Raw genomic sequence first — 22857 nt, 5'->3', positions numbered from 1 at the left:
ACAAGCACCACTTTCCGGTCGCCTTTATCTCCGGTACCCATTTATATGACTTTGGGTAAACCCTGCACCGCTTTGGTATTTTCAGGGGTAATGTAAGAGAAGTTCCTACCTTTTTTCACCAACCCCAGGTCTCCTACACAGCACCTCCACAAATGGCCGAGATTATGAATGTGCAGGGTCCTTACCTTCACATTCCCCGATAATATGCCTTCGGGGCATGTTGCAGTGTGCAGGGAGTATTGTATGTATTTGCACAAGCAGACTAATCAGGACCGGATCTACAATTTAAGGTGGGATTGGATTCAGTGAATTGTTCTCCTGACGGGAATCGAACTCGGGACCTCTTGAGAGCAAAGGTGGAGTAGGTTACCACTATGATATCAAACGGCAGGAATCTTGATTACAAGGGTTATTATTTCGTGTTTTCTCTTTATTTCTGCTAACACAATTAATGAAGGTGCTGGCTAAGTTTGATTTAGGTCCACTTTATGCTCATTTAGGCTACTTGGGACTGGACCTACAGTTAACTCTTAAAGCCAAATGGAGGGTCTATGAGGTCCGGTATGCTATGAAAACAAGTAATATATTTCGTATTCTTGTGGAACATTAAAACTTTCCGACATCTTCAACTGGACATTCGTTCAAACATTGAAGACAAGTTTAGAATTGTTATTTCATTGTGAATGTTCAGTTTTCTAAATTCCCCTGAGAAGCACAATCATTAGGGCAAAATCAGAAAACTGAATACACACAATCAAACGTTAATCCAAAAATTCTAAAATTGTCTTTTGAACGAATATCCAGTTCGGAAAATTTTACGATCCACAAGAACACGAAATATATTACCTGTTTTATAGAACAACGGGCTTCATAGGCCCAAATTGTGCTTTAACCAATACATTATATTAGTAATAAAAATAACAACCACTATTTAACATGTAAAACGTGTATACATCTATTTTATTAGCAGAAATAAGTGTCAACAAGTAAAATACCTACAATTGTTGTAACATTAACTTATTTCGGTCACAATTTCTGTTACTCAGCTCACCAAAATGAATAAGAGCCTCACAGGCTCCAAAAGTGGTAAATTGGTTATAGGGACATAAGTGCTTTGAAAGATTAAAGCGGGATACGGGATCCACATCACTCTGCAATGTTAGTCCAGCGGGGATCAAACCATGGACCCTTTGAATGAGAGAGTGGAACTGAAAGAAAAAGGTGCAGAAGCATCTCCTCGAAGCCTTAAAGGTAGTTTCATTTTGATTTGAATTATTTTACTTCGCTTCTTGTGTCACTTTTGGTTAATTTCCGAAGATGGGGATGAGTGATTATATGATGAAATTGATGAATGGACACACACAAACATCCACGACCAGGCCAGGATTCGAACCCGGGACCTCTGGCGTCGTAGCGCGATGTGCTAAGCACTCCGCCACGAGAGGCGGCTAGGGGTCGTTTAAGGATAGTGGGAAAATTTCAACTTGAAAAAAATATCATGACACCGCACAAACAAGACAAAAAAAAAATACCCCAACGCAAAAATTATTAATAGTTCTCCAGTGCGAGTGAAATGCCCAATAAACGTTTTCTATCGATCAAGGCAGTGCGAACAGAGAGCAAGTACCAGCCGAAATGGCCTGCACCATGAGTGTGTCCATTTGCGTTGACAAATTGCCTATTCTTCGGCGGCAATGTTAATGCGCATGATTGCAATAACAACAAAAAAGCTGTTCTCTTACCATCCGTCCCCGCCGGACCGACGTCCATCTCAACCTACGGACCTCACCCCCACCCAAAGATAATGGCGGTCAAAGTGCGTTCAAACAGAACCACTTACATGCTCCCAATAATACACCCCGAACCGTTATGGCCGTGTTTTCTTCTTGCCACCCGCTTTTCGAGTTGACCTCAAAATAAATCTTCCTTTTTATATGCAACTCGAGTCCGTATAATGGAGGCAATTAAAAGCCCCGGATGTAGAAGTTTTTCTCCGAGAGGTTCTCTCCCCCCTCTCTCTCCCCCGTTGCCGTGGAAACGGAAGAAATTAACGTCTCCTGTTTGCTCTTTTATCGTTGGAGACACGGGGCCAGGGGTGGGGGGTGGTCCGCGAACGGGCATCATTTACCATCATGTCCACATTAATCTGGCGGTTGAGCGGGCTCCTCACTAGAAGAAAAAAAAAGAGAGGGGACGGTGGACTGGTGCCCCCAATATAAATTACGTGGGCGACAGAATTTCGCGAGAACCTGGCCGCAGCATGAACTGAAAACACATCCGTGAAGCATATACTCAAGCGACAGACGCTTATCTTTTTTCAGGTTTCACGAAATAACACAAAAAAAACAACTTTTGTACATTATTTTCTGCCAGATAGCTCAAGACGGATTTCTTATCCTTCTGTTAATGTACGGAATATGTACAGTAACCGGCAATGAAAATGGAACACCTGAAATATTCGCTACCCTGCAAGCCGTTATGTGTGTTGCCTTACTCTTCGGTAGACGTTGCATTGAAAATTATCTATTAATATCCACTTATCGCGATAGAGGTAGGCAACACACATAACACGCCTTGTAGGAAAGCGAATATTTCAGGATGTAGATGTTCCATTTTCATTGCCGCTGACTTGCAGATAGATAGCCTACGTGAAACGGGACAAACATATAATATTACAATACATTAATATTTACTGTACATTACAGATCGCCGCCTAAGTTTCTGATATAATTATTGTTATTTATAAGTTGATTATTTAACGTTTCACACACATCAGACACACTGGAGTTAAAAAAAAATGTTTTGTACAGTTTGTTAAATCAAGACCGTTAATTATTTCTTGTTGGCGAAATACAATCTCGATATTGCCATGCCTAATGTTTTATGTAGTACATTTGATAAGAATAGAATGAATTCAAAGCAGTGAGGAATACACAACGTTTTATTGAGTTTCAAGTACACTTAAGCACGGGACACGTTGAATACGAGGTAACGACATTACCACTACGCCACCATGAAGCCCACACGTTTCATGTTTTACAAATATGCAATGTTAACCTGTGCAAAAAATATATAATAGCAAAATAATTTATATTAAGAGTTAGACTGACAAGATCTTCGTAAGTAAAGATGAAACCATTCTGTTTCTTTAATTTGTAATGAATTGTCAATGATTTTCTTTAATTTGTAATGAATTGTCAAAGATAATAAGCAACACGCACCATGAAGTAGAATTTGCAAATATGAAAGTTTATTTATTTATTTTAAGAAATTGTTATTTCGTTGTCCGTTTGTTATGTAGACACACATAAGCACGTTTTGACGATAGATCTGGAATTATACTTAAAAATTTCGCTTAACCGGAAGGATTCCTACTTTAAAAACCTTATAATTAGACTCAAATAAAGATCTTAACAATTCTCTCGAATATCTGTCACACAATTCTTACGAATATCTGGTACAAACTACGCCAGAAATACACATTATACGAAATAAGCAAAATGTGTTAAATTTACATAAAATCACCATATGTAAGATAAATGCACCAGTGTTCGACCGCTTAGTGACGAAAATCACAGTTTTTATTTTGTACGTTGGACATTTAAATTACCTTACTGAAAAATAAAATTCCATCATGGAAATCAAACCTTCATGTAATATTTCAAACAATTTATTTCTTGTTTCATTGCAAATTGTAGCCATAACTTTTGTTTTTCTAACGTGCAGAAAATGCAACAGTGTTCGACACCCGCACAAATGGACTGCCCTAGTAATCGACACCCTTCTACTTTCTTGAAAAATAATACAAGCCTTTTAAAAAGTGAAGAAAAGCGTTGCTACATGCATGAAGATAAAAAAAATATTGCTTCAAACAGATAAACATATACATTTTAGGAGCTTTTAAGGCTCTTATATGTCAGAAACATTTTATAAGACATTTTCCTGAAATGACAAAAAAAAAAGTTTAAAATATGGATAAAACCCCTAGTAAAATTAAAAATTCTTGACTGGGATAATGTTTTCAAACTTATATACAAATGTTTTCCCTTGTTTCAGAATTTCGCGGGTGTATTCCCGTTGAAGCCGGCACCTTTTCAAGCTCGCGCTTTTCAAACTTGCCACGAAGAACAAAAAAAAATATTGCTCGAGAACTAAGCTAATTGTTGTAGAGAGATGAAATTGGTTTTGTTTTCTTTCTTAAAGGCAGGGCTTTTAGCGGAGGTAAAATTTATACACTGTGCCTCCCAATAATTAGTGTTATATAAAGGGAGAAGAAGAAGAAAAATGGCACCTGTGTCCCCCTCAATAGATCCGAGTGATTGAAAAAAATGTAGTATGTAGCGGTGGTACATTTCTACAACAGTGCAAAATTTCGTTGAAATTAGACTGATACTTCTTGAGTAAAAAATAACAACATTGCATAAAGCGGTAGTGTTTCCAGCTTCGGGACAATGTCCAAAATTTCGCTTCTAGTGCCGCCCCATGGAAGCTGGATGCACCAAATTTGGAGGGGAGCACGACAAAAGACCACCCTATGAGGATATGTAATTTTCGTGCCCCAAGTTTTGGAAAAAAAAAAAGTTACGGCGTTCGGAAATTTTGCTTAATTACGGAAAATTTTGAACTTTGGGCCCTTGCCCTCGCTTTTCCCCTGGACCCTTAATTGGCGGATGTTACTTAAAATGTTGCTTTTTACTCAGTCTTACATTTAGAATTTAAAACTTTCAAAAAGATGCAGTGGTCGAGCTGTTATAGCCTTTTATCTTCATTTTATCCCATAGTAACAAAGGGAAACAAAGGAGTTTTCAAACGGCGCTTGTTAGTAATAGCAACAATGGATATATTGTTTTGTAATTCGAGTATGCCAACCTTCATACTAAAGACTCGCGCACATTTGACGTGGCCGCTCGCCGACGTGGTTCGCTTATTCCAATAATTTTGAACGTAACGTTGTGTGTGTATGGGCTCTAATATGATACAAATATTAAAAATATTTTTGTCTATATTCTTACTAATAAACTGGGTAAGCAAAAACCGTTTCAAGATAGTTAGATGTTTTATGAAAACGAAACCAATGGCGACACTAAATTGGAAAAGCATTACGTCTTTTGTCATTTTCACATTTTTAAACATAATTGAAAAATAATTGTTTTCCATTATTCCCCTAAAATCCCTACCTTGCCTCTGTAATAAATTCTGACGCTCATATTTTGAAATACGAAAAGTCTAGTACAATTCAATGCTTCCTTAATGCTTAATTTATTCCCGTGAACAGTTTAGTAGCTTTTCTGAACAGAGGTTTACTTCAATTCATTTCCGAGTTCCTAGAATTCCCTATTACGGTTATAAGTGCCCAAGATGCACATAGAGAAGGGCAGAAAATAATGTATCAGGTGCGAAAAATGTTCTTTGGTGCTTTCCAGCTTAGGTTTTCCCACTGGCGGATAAAAAGAGAAAGTAGAAATTTTCAGAAAGTGAACTATCTTTACAATTATGTACGAGACGAAAGCACTGAACTGAAATGTGCCGAATCGCTTCTTGCGACGATTATTAATATGAAAATATTTTCTGGAGCAAAAGGCAGAAAAAAATATCATGACTGCATGCAGTACTTTGAAGAAACTGTTAATGAATAATACAACATCTCTTTTATATCAGAAGGCTTTAGAAGAGATATTTTACAGATTTTTCTGTGTTTTGATAATCAACACATAATATAAAAACATAAAATAGGTACTGTTTTTTCTCTTAACGAAAAAATATACAGGGTTTTATACATGGCACCATTTGTTTTGTGTACAGAAAGTAGAAAATGCAGTATGTAGGTTTGATATTGGTGTTTTCAGGAAGAAGAGTGTTGGGGAAATTGGTGAGAACCATATTCGAAAGCATAGTTGCATTGTAGCGGCGACCACACTTATCATTCCACAAAACAGGACGCCGTACGTCACACAAGTTCAGATGAGCTGTGCAGAATAATCGTGCACCCATATGCAACCGTTGCTGAATGTCTAATCGTGTGTTGTCTAATCGTTATTCCCAAGTGCACGGGAAGGGGTTTGAATGGCCACTAATGTCACGGGATATGATTCCCTGTGACTATTTTCTTTGGGGTTACTTCCACGTAGGCGCCCAAAAGTCAACCTCACTTCCACGTAGTACACCCTGGACTGCGATTTGAGACGAGCGAGGCTCTGGCGACTGGCACTATGTATGGACAGTATAATTTTGTGTGTGTTGTCCTGTTTTTGTCCTTGTGTGTGTTGTCCTGTTTATGTCCTTGTGTGTGCTGAGTGCCCGTTTACAGCCTCTGCTTTTAACAGAAATCAGAATATTTTAAGATTTTTAGTTATGCAACGTTAGAGTTGTTATTTGTAATGGTAAGGGTCTGGACCCCGTATAATGTGACGGGTGCAAAATAGCCTAAATGCTGACGCAACAAAAATTTTGAATTCAAATTACTTGGGGTTACCTTAAAGACAGAGTATTTCAGACTAACCCTACAACTACTCAAGAACATGGCCGTATTTAGAGGGGGGGTTTCTAGGGTTCAAACCCCCCCCGAAACTTCTGACATGTTGGATTAATGGATGTTCATAAACCAAAACCTGTAACAAATTTTCAATTTTTTTTCGAAGCATCACAAAAATACAAGGAGACAATGTTGAAACGATCGATCTAGAATTTTCATACATTTGTAATTCTGAAAGTTGGGTGAAACAGGATTTATTCTAGGAATCGCATCCCACCGGCGACCCCTCTGCTGTCATATATCCAGTGTTGTTCCTGCATCACAAGGAATATAGACTGAAGATTCCCTTATGATTGTCCCAAAATTCTCTTTCGAGCTTTTAAATTCCCCGTCAGATAAAGTCGAAAATAAATCCCCCTTGATAGGAGTTCAAACCTAGTACCTCCAGTTTCGTAGCGCATTACGTTCGCGATTGAGGTTACAATCCATGCACCAGGCTAAGCTTTTAAAGAGAATAACTGGTTCCACACTTTTCAAAATTCCAAAAATTTAATTTTAAAGTCAAACAACAAAAACTTTATGACTAAAGTTTCCATCTAACTTTTAAAGTTTTTTCTTGAAGGTATCTAAAGTTTAATGACGAAGTAAAATAATTGTGCATTTCAGTACACACTGTATGAAACGTAAAAAAAACAAAAAGAAACTTATGCTGGATATTCACTCATCTGCTGGACTGAGTAAGCCCCTCAATGATATAACAATAATATAATAATAATAATTATTAGTATTATTATTATGGAATAAAATTGTTTTATTATTATGAAATTTTAATTATTATTGTACAATTATTATTATTATTTCTATTATTCAAATTTCTGGCGACGCCCTGGGAACAATTATGAATGAACCCCCCCCGAAATTTTTTCCTGCCTACGGCCATGCTCAAGAACTGAAAAATGTCTTAGAAGCAGAAATATTCAATATTTCTGAGGACACATTAGCAGCAGTAGTGTGCAATTTCGTTGTCAGGTTGCGCCATGTCCGTGATAGGCAAGGGGCACACATTGAACATATTGTGGTTTAAACTCGCAAGACTGTAGAACATTCAACTGAAGTTTGAAAGGTGTTATGACACGTGGTTCGTAAATTATGGCTAATTCCAATGATTCCATGTATAAAAAATCACCCTGTACAATCTTCAACTTATATTATGAAATGAAGTTGGTTAACTATATGTAAATAATAAATTTGGGATGTGATATTTTCAATTTTACGCCTCTCATTATTCAAAATATTACTTATATGCTTTTAAAATACTTTTAGTTTTTCATTTCTTTGTGCCTAGAAATCCGGGCTCTAGTTGCAATGTGATACACACTATATTATCTCAAGGAGAGTTTAAAAGTGTACGAAGGTCGCGTGAGTTTGGAGAAACTTCCGAGATGCAAGAGCTGACCAGTGGCATGCAAGTCCCACGCTCTTTGTATTGTTCCATGGGAAACAAAAGACAGGAATGACCAGACAGGAACCTACAACATGGGATTAATATCTTTCGTAGAGTTCAATTATTATTATTATTTTAATATCCTATTTTCATAGTCATTTCACATGGCCTTTTAAAACTCTCTCCCTCGCACCGTTCTGAAGCAAGACAATGTATTCACTGACCTACCCTCGATTTGATTTTTTCAAAACGACCTTTCCAAAATACAGTATAAATTTGTCTGATATTATTTCACCGGACGTAGCCCAAGTCGGTGTGGCGTCTTACTCCACGCGGAAGACCCGAGTTCGATTCGCACAGTGGGTGAGAATGTTTACATCAATGTTCGTGCAGTAGTTCTGAGGTGAGATAGACTGACCCAAATCTACAACTAACCACCATTTTCCAAGATGGCGGCAGTAGCATAGGTCACTTTAGGGGACTTTTAGTACGTTCATTTGGAAGGCAAGTATAGTATTTGACGGAGTATAAGGCACTTCTTTCTTTAAAAATAGGTCTGAAAAACAGGGTGCGTCTTATACGCCGATATTCAGTCTTTGATTACCTTCATTTCTGGAAATTTTCTCTGTTCTGAGTTAAACTAAGACAGTTGTTAAATCACTTGAGAAGTGTGGCATTCGTATAATGTACTGGATGATACAGAGGACAATTTTTCGTACTAGGACTCAGATTCTGATATAGAAGAGGTTTCAAGTGATTCTTCACTTAGCTCTGGAGATGAATGTCTGGGTTTTGACGAAGAAGATTGAAATGTATATTTCCTAGTTATATTAGGTAAGTTATTAATTGAAAGTAGACCTATTATTATATTCAAAATACTGTAAATTAATTATAATATTCAGTGATCAAGCTTTTTCCTAAAAAATGTGTACAAAAAAGACGGTAAATACGGTATAGGCTATACAACATATGTAAATCTAACAAATTTCTTGCTTGTTTTTAATTTCTTGCTTGTTTAAAATTTGACCTAATTTTACAACACCTAAGAAGATTAACTCCCCCCCCCCCAAAAAAAAATCAGAACATTGGCTTTCTTTTCCGAAACGAGAGACGTTAAAAGGCGTTACGAACACAAGCTCGAGAACCAGATGAGAGTAAGTGACCACATCTAAAAATGGAGCTTGCTCGCTACAAAATAATACACGCACCACGACAAAAAAGTAGATAAAAACGTGGATCGAAAATCCCCAGCTACCTGAACGACGGGAAGAACAGCGGCGACTTCACAAAGCTCCATCTTGTCAGTATCCATGCGACCTAACATCCAGATAGGGACCTAGTGCCGTTGCCCCCCGCCGAACGAACTTACCAAAGTATGATGAATTATTTTTCTGTAGCCGATGTTTTGCAGCACCTTCAGCCGTGCCGCTGGACCCCTCGCCGAGATAATCTGGCGAACCCAATTTAAAATTAATTTCGAACATGTCTATGAAGGTTTCTCAAGGTTGCTCTATCAAGATCTGATCGTTCTCTGGAATGACGTCGTTGAAAGAAGAGGATGGGGGATTCCCCTCTGGCCGGCTACAGCGTTAATAACGGCTTTAGGCCATACGAAAAAGGCAGGGATTGCTCTTACAGCTTCGTCTATTGTATCAAAAAAGAATTTTGGTTTCTCGATGTATTAGTGTCTCCTTAATATGGAATTTTAATTGGGCATTGTATAATCTATCCTTTACCTACGGGACCAGACGTTCCGATGTGTCGATATATATGTTGGGGACACTTTATTATCCCCGTTTCAATATAGAAGTCAAACCTTAATATTTACTGAGTAATTTAATTTTATGAAATACATATAACAGTCTGAAAGCAAGAGAGATGTATATGGTTGATATTATTTATTAGTTCGGCACATCCCCTCCTTAACACACATCCCCTCCTTAACACAACTGGGAGGGAGATGTACCCTGTGAAAAATAATAATAACTATAGAACCTAGGCGTGCACACGGGGGAGCCAGGGGTGACTGGTCACCTCCTAATATATCCACAAAAAAAATTAAAAATGAAGAAACTATAATACCCGTGTTTAAAAAAGTAAGAATTACGTTTCATTTTGATGTCCGGCTCTCCCCTCAAACAATGTGATGTTTATTATAATAATTGGTAATCACGTAGTAAAGATGCTTTATAAATTGCACAGAACTCATCCACAAATCGGCTTATCCATATCCCGAGTACAGCCTCGATTGGTACAGATAATGCAACCTTCTTCAACAAACAAGGCTCACATTATTTACATTTCACATTTATACATACGAATATTGCATTAGCGATCGAAACCGCACACACAAGAAAAATAAATGTAAATCGGTTTATGGAGGAGCTCTGTACAATTTATAAAGTGCAGATAATAATAGTGGTTTAATTTATAGTAATTATGAGAAGTCGTTCTTATTTATTTAAAGAGAGGGATTACCTGCAGAGTATTGTATTGCATTTGTTAGAGTTGGTTATTCCGTACCAATATCGATTTTTTATTTGTTCACTTCGTTATTTAAATAATATAAATTTCGACACAATGACAGGAAATGCGGTGTAAAAGACTAGCTTCGTATCTAATAGATTCTGTGAAAAAAAGACATGAAGTTGCGACAATTAGGCTAACATTGTCCACATAGCCAATTGAAACTCGTGTTAAGGTACTACCAAATAAATTAGCTTCGCACCCTTATGCTACAGAAGAAAAAACGTTCCACTTACCTAAAAGGAAATCCTTTCATGAAACTGTATGCTAGACTGGCGGTAATAGCAAACAACTCTAGCAATACTCCGTAAATACTTATGCCTTCTGCGCTTCTGTGATTCAATATTTTCAATATCTGAGGCACCTTCACTGTAAGAAAAAAAGAAAACGAATCAGTTTTTATTTCACTGATTCACAGGAAACCTCATACATTTGGAAGTAATTAGGCTACTAACGGGAGAATATACGTATATTCAAAATGCAGTAAAACAGGGTTAAGTCGTGATGGTTAAGGGAACCTTTTTTCACCAGGCATTTTTCTTAATCACTTTTTTAAATTTTAATACAGTTAATGATAAACTTGAACCATACCTCAGGTTTATCCTGGTACACTTCTCGCTACTGGGTGATCCGTCGTCTGCCGGAAGACCTTGCCAGCCAACACGTGTGTGTTTCCACCCACTGACAGGACGTGCTTGGATCCCTCCCAGTCAGAGCTTACCGTTCCTTTAGGGAGGAAAATTTGAACACATTCAAAGGGGAGGGCAACCGACATAATAAGAACCGAGCATTTCAGACGGCGAGAGGAAAAGAGTTAGCTCGCCAAGGGCTATAATATAGCTTGCTTGCCTTTCGAATGACTCTTGCAAGGGCACTTACTATGTTTGCACGAAACATTAGTTTGGCAACAAAAGTTCGCAGACGACAGACCACTCAGCGACGGAAACTGCACCAGGATAAACTATCTGACCTACAATTAAATAACATAATCGCATAAAATTCAATTTAAAAACCTCGAAGGCCTGTACCTATATTTACCTTAGTCTCCCGTTTTAGGATCTCCATATATTCTGACGCTTGTCGATAGGCCTTCATTGCGCTGTGAAACTTAGCAATTGGATTTAAAAAGTTCCACACACTTGAGTGAGTACAAAATGTCGATTTTGTGATCAATCTTGGTCTTTTTAGAGTTACGACTATATGATGTAAAATAACTACTTTTACAGTTTTTGTAAATTTTGCTTTTTTTAAAAAGAAAAAAAATCTTCAGGTTAATCCCATCACTCCCGACTCCCCCGCTAATTATGCCTATGTTATTGATTGAGTTAGTTTATTTTACCTCGCATTTCTGTCAGTTTTGGTTAATCGCGAAGATGAGGATGTATTATAATACAATGAAATGTATGAAAGGACAATCACAAACATATATATGGACAAGACAACACGACTTCCACGGAGGATTATAGCCTACTGACCGTGAGTTCAGACGCCAGAGCCTCGCTAGTCTGCATAATGCACTGCACGGTTTATTACGTGGAAGGGAGAGCCTGTGTTCTTTACCGGCTTTCCCTCCTAATATGTCCAAACAAACAATATACACGGAAAGACATGAAATTTGTGACGTCCTTAGGAGTCAAAAGATGTGTCACCCTTACCGGAGGGCTATGGGATTTTTGGGGCTGCACCGAACCTTTTCAGATTATCTGGAATAATGGAAAGGCAGCCGTAGAGTTTTGCTTTAGGTTTATTGAACCACTTAATGTACTACAGATACTTGCACAAGTTTTTCTGTTCCATTTCTGAGCCGTTGCCGATGGAATGAATTTCTTTTTTAAACCGACCAAACATTTATTGTTGCTCCGTTGATATAATTTAATTTTAGAAATCAAAGAGGGGGTGTTATCATTATTTACTCTTATGTTGATTGTAGATTCGTTGTTAGTTTTAAATATCTCGGGAGGCAGTGACTTCCCCTTCCGATGAGGATCAACAGTAACGAAGTTTGTTCTAAGTCCACTTTAAGAGAGTTAAAGTGAGATTCGAACCACTGTGAAACACAGTGATTTCAAAGCGACGGCGTTACCACTACTTGAATCCAGAAACTTCTGCCCCGAGATCGATACACAACGCGCCAATATACAGAAGCAGCAATACATAATCTAACAGGAGTTTATCCAGAAATTTTCATGTAGAGAGGTGTAATGGCAAATTTAGAGCTAAAAAGATCATAAATTGGGACATTGTGAAAAACGATAGGGGAAGAGGGGTGCTGAAATGCTGATTGGTGTTAAGGGTGATATGACCCATATTTTTATGTGACGTCACCAGTAGAAAATATGTCACTAATATATTTATTTTTTGTGAAAGAAAGCGTAATTTCTTTGTTATTATATGTAATAATGCACCTTGTTTGAAATGTATATATTTTGTTTATTGCTTATTGTATTTTATGCTCTATTATGAGTAGTTTAATGTATCTTCATGTTTGCGAGAGTGCACTATACGAATTTGTATTTCTAAACATGTATACCTAGATGTCAGTTTTGTTGGTAGCATCTTTTTGTAAATAGTGAGTGATTCATCTGTACTTGAATCTGTGTTCTCGAAAATAGTATAAAAGCAAGGATGTCGCGTAAGAAATATCATACACTTTCGCCAAGGATCGACGAAGCTTTTAAACTTAAAAAGAACTCCTCGGTGTTGTGCATACATCTTGGTATGGTAGTTCGGAGCGCAAGCTAGGCCTATGTGATCATAGGTACGCCGATAACCATGCATTGATGCGATGCACAATACTGCAACCATTCTACGTTAAATAATACAGTAAGCCTAAGGATTAATTTGGAAATAAAAGGCTAAAGAGCAAATATTGGCTCAGTTATTATTGCATCTCTCTTGGTGTGGTAGTTCGGGGCGCAAGCTAGGTCTATGTGATCATGCCGATAGCCACGCATTGAGCTTATGCGTTTTAGTTGTATCAATTCATCGACAAAGCGAAATCCTCCCCTTCGTCTCAAATATATATTCTCGCATTATAACTGCCATCAATAAAGGATAAAATCTTTTAGTTTATCTACTTCAGCAATGTGGTTTTATTTCTCTGTGCTGTGAATATTGTGTTTGCCTAACACTATCCCTGTACCTGAGAGGAGTCTGTGTACTTCACCGAGTCTCATCGTTCACCGCTGAGTATTATTAAGTTATTATTAATAAATATAATAATACGTTTAATAGTATAATAATACAGGGTAGAACGTATCAAGGGTGTGTGGATGGATCACAGTATAATCAATGTTATGCACACCATCACATTCAAAAATTGTTCGACTCTATGCAAGGGTTTATGCACAATTTTCCATCTGCGGATGTAAAGATAATTTAGAGACGAACTGGCCGCAAATTGCACCTTTATGAAAAAATAGGGGGTGGATAAATTACTAACTGCATTGAACTCGACTGTAACTATATTATGAAAATAATAAAGATTACGGGTGATTACCCGGAATTTAAAAAGCTTGCATAAAGTCAAAGCCAAGTAAGAATCTACTTCTTCGCTATCCAAATAGGTGCATGATTTTCCCTGAGCACTAACTTGCAAATAATGTTCAGAAAACCTTTACATCCTCTAAAAGTTTGATAGAATGAATGGATGCATGGTAGCTTCTTGAAAGTGTAGGAACATCTAACTAGATGGCAGCACGAAGCTTGTTAAGCACTCGAGCCATCTACCGTACACCAGCCGAACTAGTAGCTGCAAGAACGAGAATGACCGTATCGTTGTTCTGGTACTTATCTGCAAATGACAGACGGTTTTTCGGTCTCGATTTCCAAATTTCTCGTGCGTACCCGCAAGGGGATATCTGAGGAAAGACAATGTAATTCGAGTAGTGATATTTTATAACAAATAATACTACTGTCTTGCAGACCAAGTTATAGCAATTACTGGACGTCGAACAAAAACATTTTCACCACAGCCATTAGAATCATCTTGACTGCCGTAACTAGAGGTGTGCAGGGCGAAATTTTTTGATCGGGACAGGATTGGGAAGAGAAATTTATGTAATCCCGTCGTTCAGGACTGAAAAAAAAATAGCCATTTCTGGACCAGTTTCAGAACGAGAACTTTCTAAATTTACGAAAATCTCGAATTCTACACAATTCTATTCCCTTCCCCATTAAGTGATTGTCTTTGCATTTCTGGAATAAAAACTGTTAGTTTCAAGAATTTCTTTTTCATTTCAGCGCAAACAATACCAACCATTTCCCAATAAGATCCTTTGGAATTTCTCGTCTGTTCGGGGTCCCGTTGTTTTGAATTACTTCTTTATACAGCTTTTGACGCTTTAGAACATGGATCATAGGTGCCATGATGGTGAATACGTTATCTCTTATATTTATGCATGGTGAAAAAGTACAAAAAGATAAAGAATTGTTCATCATCAAAGTGGTAGATGTTTATGGAAAGGAAGCAAGGCGAATCCAGTGTAAATAGCAGACTCAAGTCGGAATTTGCCAACAGCGCCAAGGTATTGTCTCACTCAATTTCAACTTTATAGTTTGTGTAATAATAATAATTCTTACTCTGTCCCCGTGAGAAAAAAAACCCTGGGTACCCTTGAAATCTTCATTTTCTTCTCGTGTCGAAACAAAGTGAAACAACAATTTGCGTTCGTGTTTCGTCCGTCCGTCTCGAAATAGTGGTCTTTGGAAAGTTACTTCTTAAAAGTAACCAAGTTATTTCGATCAAGAAGTAACTGTTGCTTAACAGTTATTTTAATCAAAATAAGCCATTAACGTAGAACGTGTTGCATGCATAAACCACAATCAATGATCGACTAAAATTTAACTAATTTTCATTAAGTTATAATAAAACTGAAACTTACCACACAAAACATATGCTGGTAACAAATGTACGTTTAAATGAATATTAACTAACTCTCTAGCCTTCTTAAACATGAAGGTTTACGGCTGCAGCAACACGAACCCTCCATCTGTTCCTATCCTGGGCAAGATCAATCCAATCTTTTCCATCCTTACCGATTTCCTTTAGGTCCATTACGATTCAATTTTCCACGAATATTAACATTTTATTTTTATTTGTAAGCTTCATTGCTGTTGAAGTACAGACAAGTAACAAGTTATTTCTTAACTTAAAAAGCAATAGTTACAGCTACTCATTTCAAAGAGTACTCTTTACTTCAAAAAGCTGCGAAATACATGGAATACGCAACATATACCCCGTGTCACTGTACACTTTCGCAGGATGTAAAGCAGGGATTTTCGATCTTCGTGAGACAGTGGATGCCCAGATCGCAACAATTTTACTCGTATACTTTTCTTATTTAACTTTGTACATTAATTAATATCTACACTTGAAAATAAGTATTAATAAATAAATTGTGGAACAATCATTCAGAATAATAGTTCGATTATGTCTATATGGCTTGTTGGCAATATAGAATTCGGTTGAAATTCGTTGTCAAAATTGTTAGTTATAGGGTCCGGTACCAAGCGACGAACTGGAGGTTGAGAAACACTGGTGTAAATGACAATAAGGCTAATACGTTTCTACGTCCGACCCTCGTTTCGAGGCTACAAATCATTATAAAACGGTATTCTTATCCATGTGGAACCATGCCGAACAGGTTTACAAGCAAAATGAAGGTCTATAACCTCTCTATCAAGCAGTTAGCAGATCACAAGGCCACAGTACCATTCCTTTTAAAACATACAAACACTTATACAAGAGTCGCGGCAAAGATAATATGAAAATCCCCACCTCACCCCCTAATCGATATTTTGGAACGAAATTGATTCTGATGCAGAGGTGATGGCACCTTAGTTGGTGCTTTTCTTTGAATTATTGAACATTGCACTCCTTAAAACGAATAAAATAATTTTCAGGGGTCCCGGGTTCGAATCCTGGCCTGGGCATGGATGTTTGTGAGTGTCCATTCATCAATTTCATCATGTCATCACTCATCCCCATCTTCGCAAATTAGCCAAAAGTGGCACAAGAAGCGAAGTAAAATAAAGTAAATTAATCAATATGTACGCCTATTGTAATTGGAGCAAAAGCTCTGTCATAGGTGACGAGTAAATAATTTAAAAAAATTAAAATAACTCCTGCGGCTGGGAACGATTCCCTTAGAAGTATCTTGGCGGCTGCAGCCGGATTGCGCACACTTTTTCGGTTTTATCAGTGGTATCTGATAAGCCGTTGACAAGCTGTCACAATGTACAGAATTGCGCACAAAAAAATGAGGCGATGTTGTCAGATGTAAAATGTTCTCAAGCCGTTGTCACTTCTGTTGTGTTTGTTTGTGTCTGTACGTATGGACATACACGTGTTTTTACTGGAAGGGTAGCATTAGATAGGCACAGAGGATGAACCTCATTGGTGGACTAGAATGTAATGGTCGGTGTATCTCCGCATTTATACCGAAGGTCACGAGCTTCGATTGACAGAAGTGTTTGATGTGCAGTCATTACCCTAATCTAACCTAACTTTTTGAGTTTGAGTAAATTGGTATGAAAAGTGAATCTTGACTTGCTACATTTACTGGTCAAATTATATTTTTTTATTTAATCCTTAAGAGATTTACTATTTTATTTCTAAATTCTCTCTTCTTGTCTAAGGAAAAAAAAACAGTTTTGCGCACAGACTTAAAGCTATCAAAGTGGCAACGTTCGATCAAAATCTGTGCGCAAAACAGGTCAGTGAGATTTGTGCGCAATTCGGTTGCGGCGATCTTGGCAAGTGGCTGAATCTAACAATGTTATTATGATTCAATAGCCGAACTTTTCAATTCTATACCACTACATTCAAGACTTTTTTAGTGCCGTTTCACGTGATGAATAAGGTGGCCTGAACGTGGTGCTGATCACATCCCCTTTATTGTGGGCGAGATCAACTCATGGTTTCATGACTGGGCTGTTTTTTTTTAGGTAAATATTTATCTGCGTGTAAAAATGAGCTCGTAAAAGACTTACAAATGCTGATCATGATAACTACATCCTAGATGGAGATTTTTATTTCCCGTAAAACCTCACATTTTTTAATTTCTTATATGTAAAGACATGTTTCTTAATTTATGCTTATAAGTACCTAAAACACAAATTTTGTTTGAACAATTCCAAGTATACTTTATAATTTTTAAAAAATCTAAAGTTTTCTCACGATTTAACAGAACGGAATCGAATTATTGCAATTTTAGTACTTTCGTACTAAAACACATAGGCAACGATCAAATTTGTGTGTCAGTGTAACTCAACATTAAACATAAAGTGAACCGATCACAGTTAAGAAACTTGGAAAGTTTATGAAGAAACTCTACAACAAATAAATTCCAAACCTGTAAGCATATAAGAATACCTGATCTATATGTAGGTATAACAACATGTGTAAGATAATGTAAAATGTTGCCCAATAATATTTCAATTTTTGGTACGTATTTTTCATATTTCTAGCGTACAAAAAGTAAATATTTTTCACGTTTTTACTACCTAAACACCATACCCTCTTCATAACTTTCAAGCTTCCATGAAACGATGCGATAAACAGGGGAGAACTTTATCTGATTAAAAAATATATAATTCGGTCACTTACCGTGTGTTCATTTAAAATGCGGTGCATCTGGTGCGCCACATTTTCCCCTTATGCTTGACCGCAGAGTAATTGGTCGCGGGCCATGTTGCAATTTAATATGTCACAGATAATGCTTCAAAATAAAAGTAGATGCTCTATTGGTACTAAGGGGGTAATAGAAAATTACATAGTCAATCGTGGTTTACATACATGACCTTGCATTAAAACCCTGTCCGATACGTTTATTAATATAGGGACGGTGCCAAGAAAGCCTTTTAAAAACCGAGATGAGACCGAGACCAAATCCTTCCAGACTTGTCGAGACGAGACAGATCGCTGTAAAATCGAGACAAGACGTCGTTCAAAATCTGTGCGACTTCTTGCTTATTAATTGCAGATAAGTAATCCATGGGTTTGAGTCCGCCTGGGTACATTCTCCGAGTTTCCGGCATGTGTATATGAACGGTGGAAACCCACCATCTTGAGGAAATTGGGGAGCCTAAGCTGGTTACGGATATCTCCTATAACGGCTGGGGGTTCGACGTGCTGACCCCACGTCACCCCATTACTGGTTGAAGATCTCCACGCCTCTAGGTAGGATTGTGGGAGGGAGACTGGCGGTTGGGAGATACGAGAACAAGACCCTTACCGGCTGTAGAGCCATAGGTTATTATTATTATACATACTACACTCATGCTCATAAATTAAGGATAATAGAGGTTTTGGTGCCCCACGATACAGCACTGCAACAAACTAGTTCTGGTAGCACAGACACATGTTGAACACACAAGAGAGACATCCACATACCCTGTTTAACCCTGTTTATTGCAGAAAACGTGAGAAAAACCAAAGAGCGCACATATGATACAAAGCAAGGGAGATTGTAAAATGTTGTTCCACAGTTCTTTGAGCATGTGCACAGGTTTCAGTATGGAATGTGATGCCCCTGCACATTGACACATGCAGTACAACAGCTTGGCATACTCTGGAGGAGGTTGTCGAGCAGCTGTTGGGGCATGGGCTCCCATTCTTGCACCAGTACCTGTCGGAGCTCCTGAAGAGTCCGAGGAGGTGGGAGACGTGCGGCGACACGTCGGCCTAGATCATCCCAAGCTTGTTCGATTGGGTTGAGGTCGGGGGAATAGGCAGGCCACTTTAATCGTATGATGTCTTCTGTTTGAAGGTACTCCTCCACAATAGCAGCTCCGTGTGGCCTGGCATTGTCATCCATCAGGAGGAACGTAGGACCGACTGCACCTCTGAAAAGACTAACGTAGTCTTGCGGAATAACATCCCGGTGCACCTGACCTGTTACAATACCTCTGTCGAAGATATGCAAGGGTGTACGTGAACCCAAAATAATGCCATCTCACACCATGACACCACCACCTCCATACTGGTCCCTTTCGACGATGTTACCGGGTCGGCATCTGGTTCCTGGTTCATGCCAGATGGTTACACGACGAGAATCATTGTTGAGGCTATACCTGGACTCGTCAGTGAAGAGTATCTGAGACCATTCTTCCATTGTCCATGTCTTGTGTTCTCTACACCAGTTGTTACGGGCTACTCTGTGACCATGTGACAGTGGAATGCAAATTGCAAGCCTCCGGGCGAATAAACCGTGCCTGTTGAGTCGTCTGTACACAGTGTGTCTGGAAAGAACTGTTCCAGTGGCAGCTACAAGTTCTCGAGCAAGGCCCCCGACAGTACTCCGTCAGTGTCTCCGGGCGCTTACGGTCACTTACCTGTCTTCTCGTGGTGTTGTACGCTGTGGACGTCCACTGCTGTAGCGCCGAGACACGTTTCCAGTCTGTTGGAATCGTTTCCATAATCGTGAGATGACACTTTGTAGCAGATGGAGCACCTGTGACACGACCTGCTGTCTTTGGCCCGCCTCTAGCCGCCCAAGTATCCTTCCCCTCATTACATCATCAATATGTGTTCGTTGAGCCATTTCACACACACACTCACCATTCGCACAACCGAACACAACTGCACACTTCCTATCGGCACTGTAGTCTGGTCAGCAGTTTCGCTCCTGTGAGTCATTTGTCTGCTTACAGCGGCACCACACACTGGATCAAGGTCACAGTCAACACAGGTTCTTTGGTACAGTACCCGGATATCATTTCAAGCTGTAACGTGCACATCAAATATTTCTTTGTACAAGATTCAGCATTATCCTTAATTTATGAGCATGAGTGTATAATACTTTTTATACGATGGGATATCAAAAAGTAATTGAGTAAATTTTTTACAGCCAAACGGAAATGTATTCACAACAACTGAAATATACATTCGGAAGTACATGTATTTCGCCACCTTTCCACGACATGGTAGGTGTGCGCACCTCGCGCACGCCGAGAGGCAGTTGTTTCAAAATGGCAGCTATGCTTGAGACGTTCGACACAGTTGAGCTGCGGAGTGGGATTCGGTTTCTGTGGTCAAAGGGAAAGAAACCACATGACATCTATCTTGAGTTGTGTGCAGTGTATGGTGACACGTGCATGACATTCACAAATGTTTGTAACTGGTGTGCAAAGTTCAACGCAGGGCGTGTAAATGTCTTCGATGAACCCCGTTTTGGACGGCCTCGCACATCCCACACACAGAGCAATGTTGACGTTGTGGAGGCATTGATTCAGGAGGACCGGCGGTCAAAAATCCAAACAATGCGGATACAGTGGGCATTTCATGACACCATGAAGAACTTGGGTATCGCAAAGTGTCAGCGAGATGGGTCTCCAGACAGCTCACACCACAGCATATAGAGGACCGTATGGGATGCAGCCTTGACCATTTGCTCCTGTACCATAGGGCTGGAAACGCATTCTTCGACCGCATTGTTATCGGGGACGAATCGTAGGTCTTTCATTACACCCCTAAACGAAAGCAACAGAATATGGTATGGAAACACACAAACTCGCCCCCAGCCAAAGAATTCAGGACAACCCCGTCTGCAGGAAAGGTTTTGCTTACCGTTTTCTGGGACAGCCAGGGTGTCATTCTTGCTGATAATGGGGTAAAAGGAGCAACTGTAAATGCTGCTGCTTATTGTGCCACACTGAATCGTCTACGAGCTGCTCTGCGCCGTAAACGTCAACAAAATCTCTGGAGGAGGTCATTATTCTCCATGACAATGCTCGTCCCCATGTGGCTGCATCAGTGACGCAAAAAGACAATTCCTGGCATTAGAAAATTCTCAAGCATCCAGCATATAGTCCAGACCTGGCCCCTTCAGACTTTCACCTGTTCGGCCCACTGAAGGAACACCTTGCCGGCAAACACTTCAGCTGCGACACGGAAGTTGTGACAGGCGTGCATCGTAATTACGCGTCCAGCCGAACGATTTCTGCTGCATGGGCATCGAAAAATTGGTGTCACGGTGGGACAAATGTATAAATGTGAATGGATGTTATGTGGAAAAGTAGAGTAATGTTCAACCTTCAAAATGTGTATATCAGTTTTTGTGAATACATTTCCGTTTGGCTGTAAAAAATTTACCCAATTACTTTTTGATATCCCCTCGTAGTACCTAATTAGTAAATTCATTAGTGGTAATTGTGGGCTTGTGCTTCGTGGTTACATACAAACACAGGGGAAAAAGTTTTCTAAGGTCTCGTAGGATGGAAATGAGACACCAAAAAGAAAAAAAAAAGAAAAGTGTTCCCCTGTGATTAGCACCACGCCATGAAGGCGTATAGGGGGTGTGGGGGTAACGCCCCACACTTTCTTGATCCGGTTGTGAGAGGGGGTGATGTGATCAGCACCACGCCCCTGACCGCCTTTACCCCCAGGTTTCCATGTTATTCGACGCTGGGTGGGCGCCGGGGCCGCTTCCATCGTTAGAAAAGTTCCCGGATTTGAACCGAACAAGTAAGAAAATATGTTTGCCTCAAGGACCTTTATACGCTGTAGATGTTCATGCGGTGACTCGTTGTCTATTTCGAAACGAGACCGAAACTTAACCTTCGAGCCGTGTTGACTCGTCACAAAAGTTATCGGGTTCGAATCCCGGCAAGCGTCATAATTTCATCATTCATTCTCAACTCGCGATTAGCCAACAGTGACAGAAAATCGACTCTAAATAACAAAACTACGGACAAAGAAATACTTGCCCTTCGAGCTTGAGTATTTGTTTCAGGTGCACTTTATGCACGGATTGGCTAATTGGGACTGAATCTACCTTTTAAAGTGAAACCCGAAACATCTATGTGCCTTCACTGGGTATTTAACCATCACCTTGTCAATCTGGAGCCTCTAAGATGGCCTTGATCGAACCCTGGACACCTCAACTTTCCCTTCGAGACCGAGACTTTTCTTATAAATCGGGACGAGAACGAAACAAGCATTCACAACTAAAAACGAGACCGAGACACTGCGAAATCTCGTCTCGAATCGATAATATCCCTGTTATTACGGGTGTCCGAGGGAGAAGGGAGTCGAACTGTTCATCAACAGCCCCCCACCCCCACATGGAAATTGGCATCGTGCCTTTCAAGTTATAAGAGCGCAGAAAGCCTGTTATTTTTTATAGTTAATAACAGAAATATTATGTTCAGTTACGTAGTATTCGAATAGAATAACCAAAGGAAAAAAGTATGTTACGTCGAAAAAACTCGAGTGTAAAATGAAGGAACCCATTTATGCTTTCATATTCTACCATTTAATCAAAGGAATAAATGGTTCTACTGTTTACAAATTTCCCAAAATGAAATTTTTATGTCCGAGGTCACACAGAGTGAACTTTATGATTAAAACATCCTCCTTGATTTTTAAAGGTCTTTCTTGAACGAGGTGTGTAAAAGTTGAAAAAATAGAACA

General features: G+C 39.1%; 1 protein-coding gene across 1 annotated transcript in view; it reads right to left on the bottom strand.

Annotated features, from left to right (window-relative positions):
* The window catches only part of LOC145987869 (mannose-P-dolichol utilization defect 1 protein homolog), a 205840-nt gene that overhangs the window by 135309 nt on the left and 47674 nt on the right, over positions 1-22857 (bottom strand). Inside the window, exon 3 of the mRNA XM_083122635.1 lies at positions 10679-10811. Coding sequence (XP_082978761.1) covers positions 10679-10811 — 133 coding nt within the window. The remainder of the gene's footprint in view (positions 1-10678; positions 10812-22857) is intronic.

Source organism: Lepisma saccharinum, chromosome 5 (genome assembly GCF_977018435.1).
Source record: "Lepisma saccharinum chromosome 5, izLepSacc3.1, whole genome shotgun sequence".
Lineage (NCBI taxonomy): Eukaryota > Metazoa > Arthropoda > Insecta > Zygentoma > Lepismatidae > Lepisma > Lepisma saccharinum.
The sequence above is the reverse complement of the archived record's forward strand: the minus strand, read 5'-3'. Positions and strand labels throughout refer to the sequence as shown.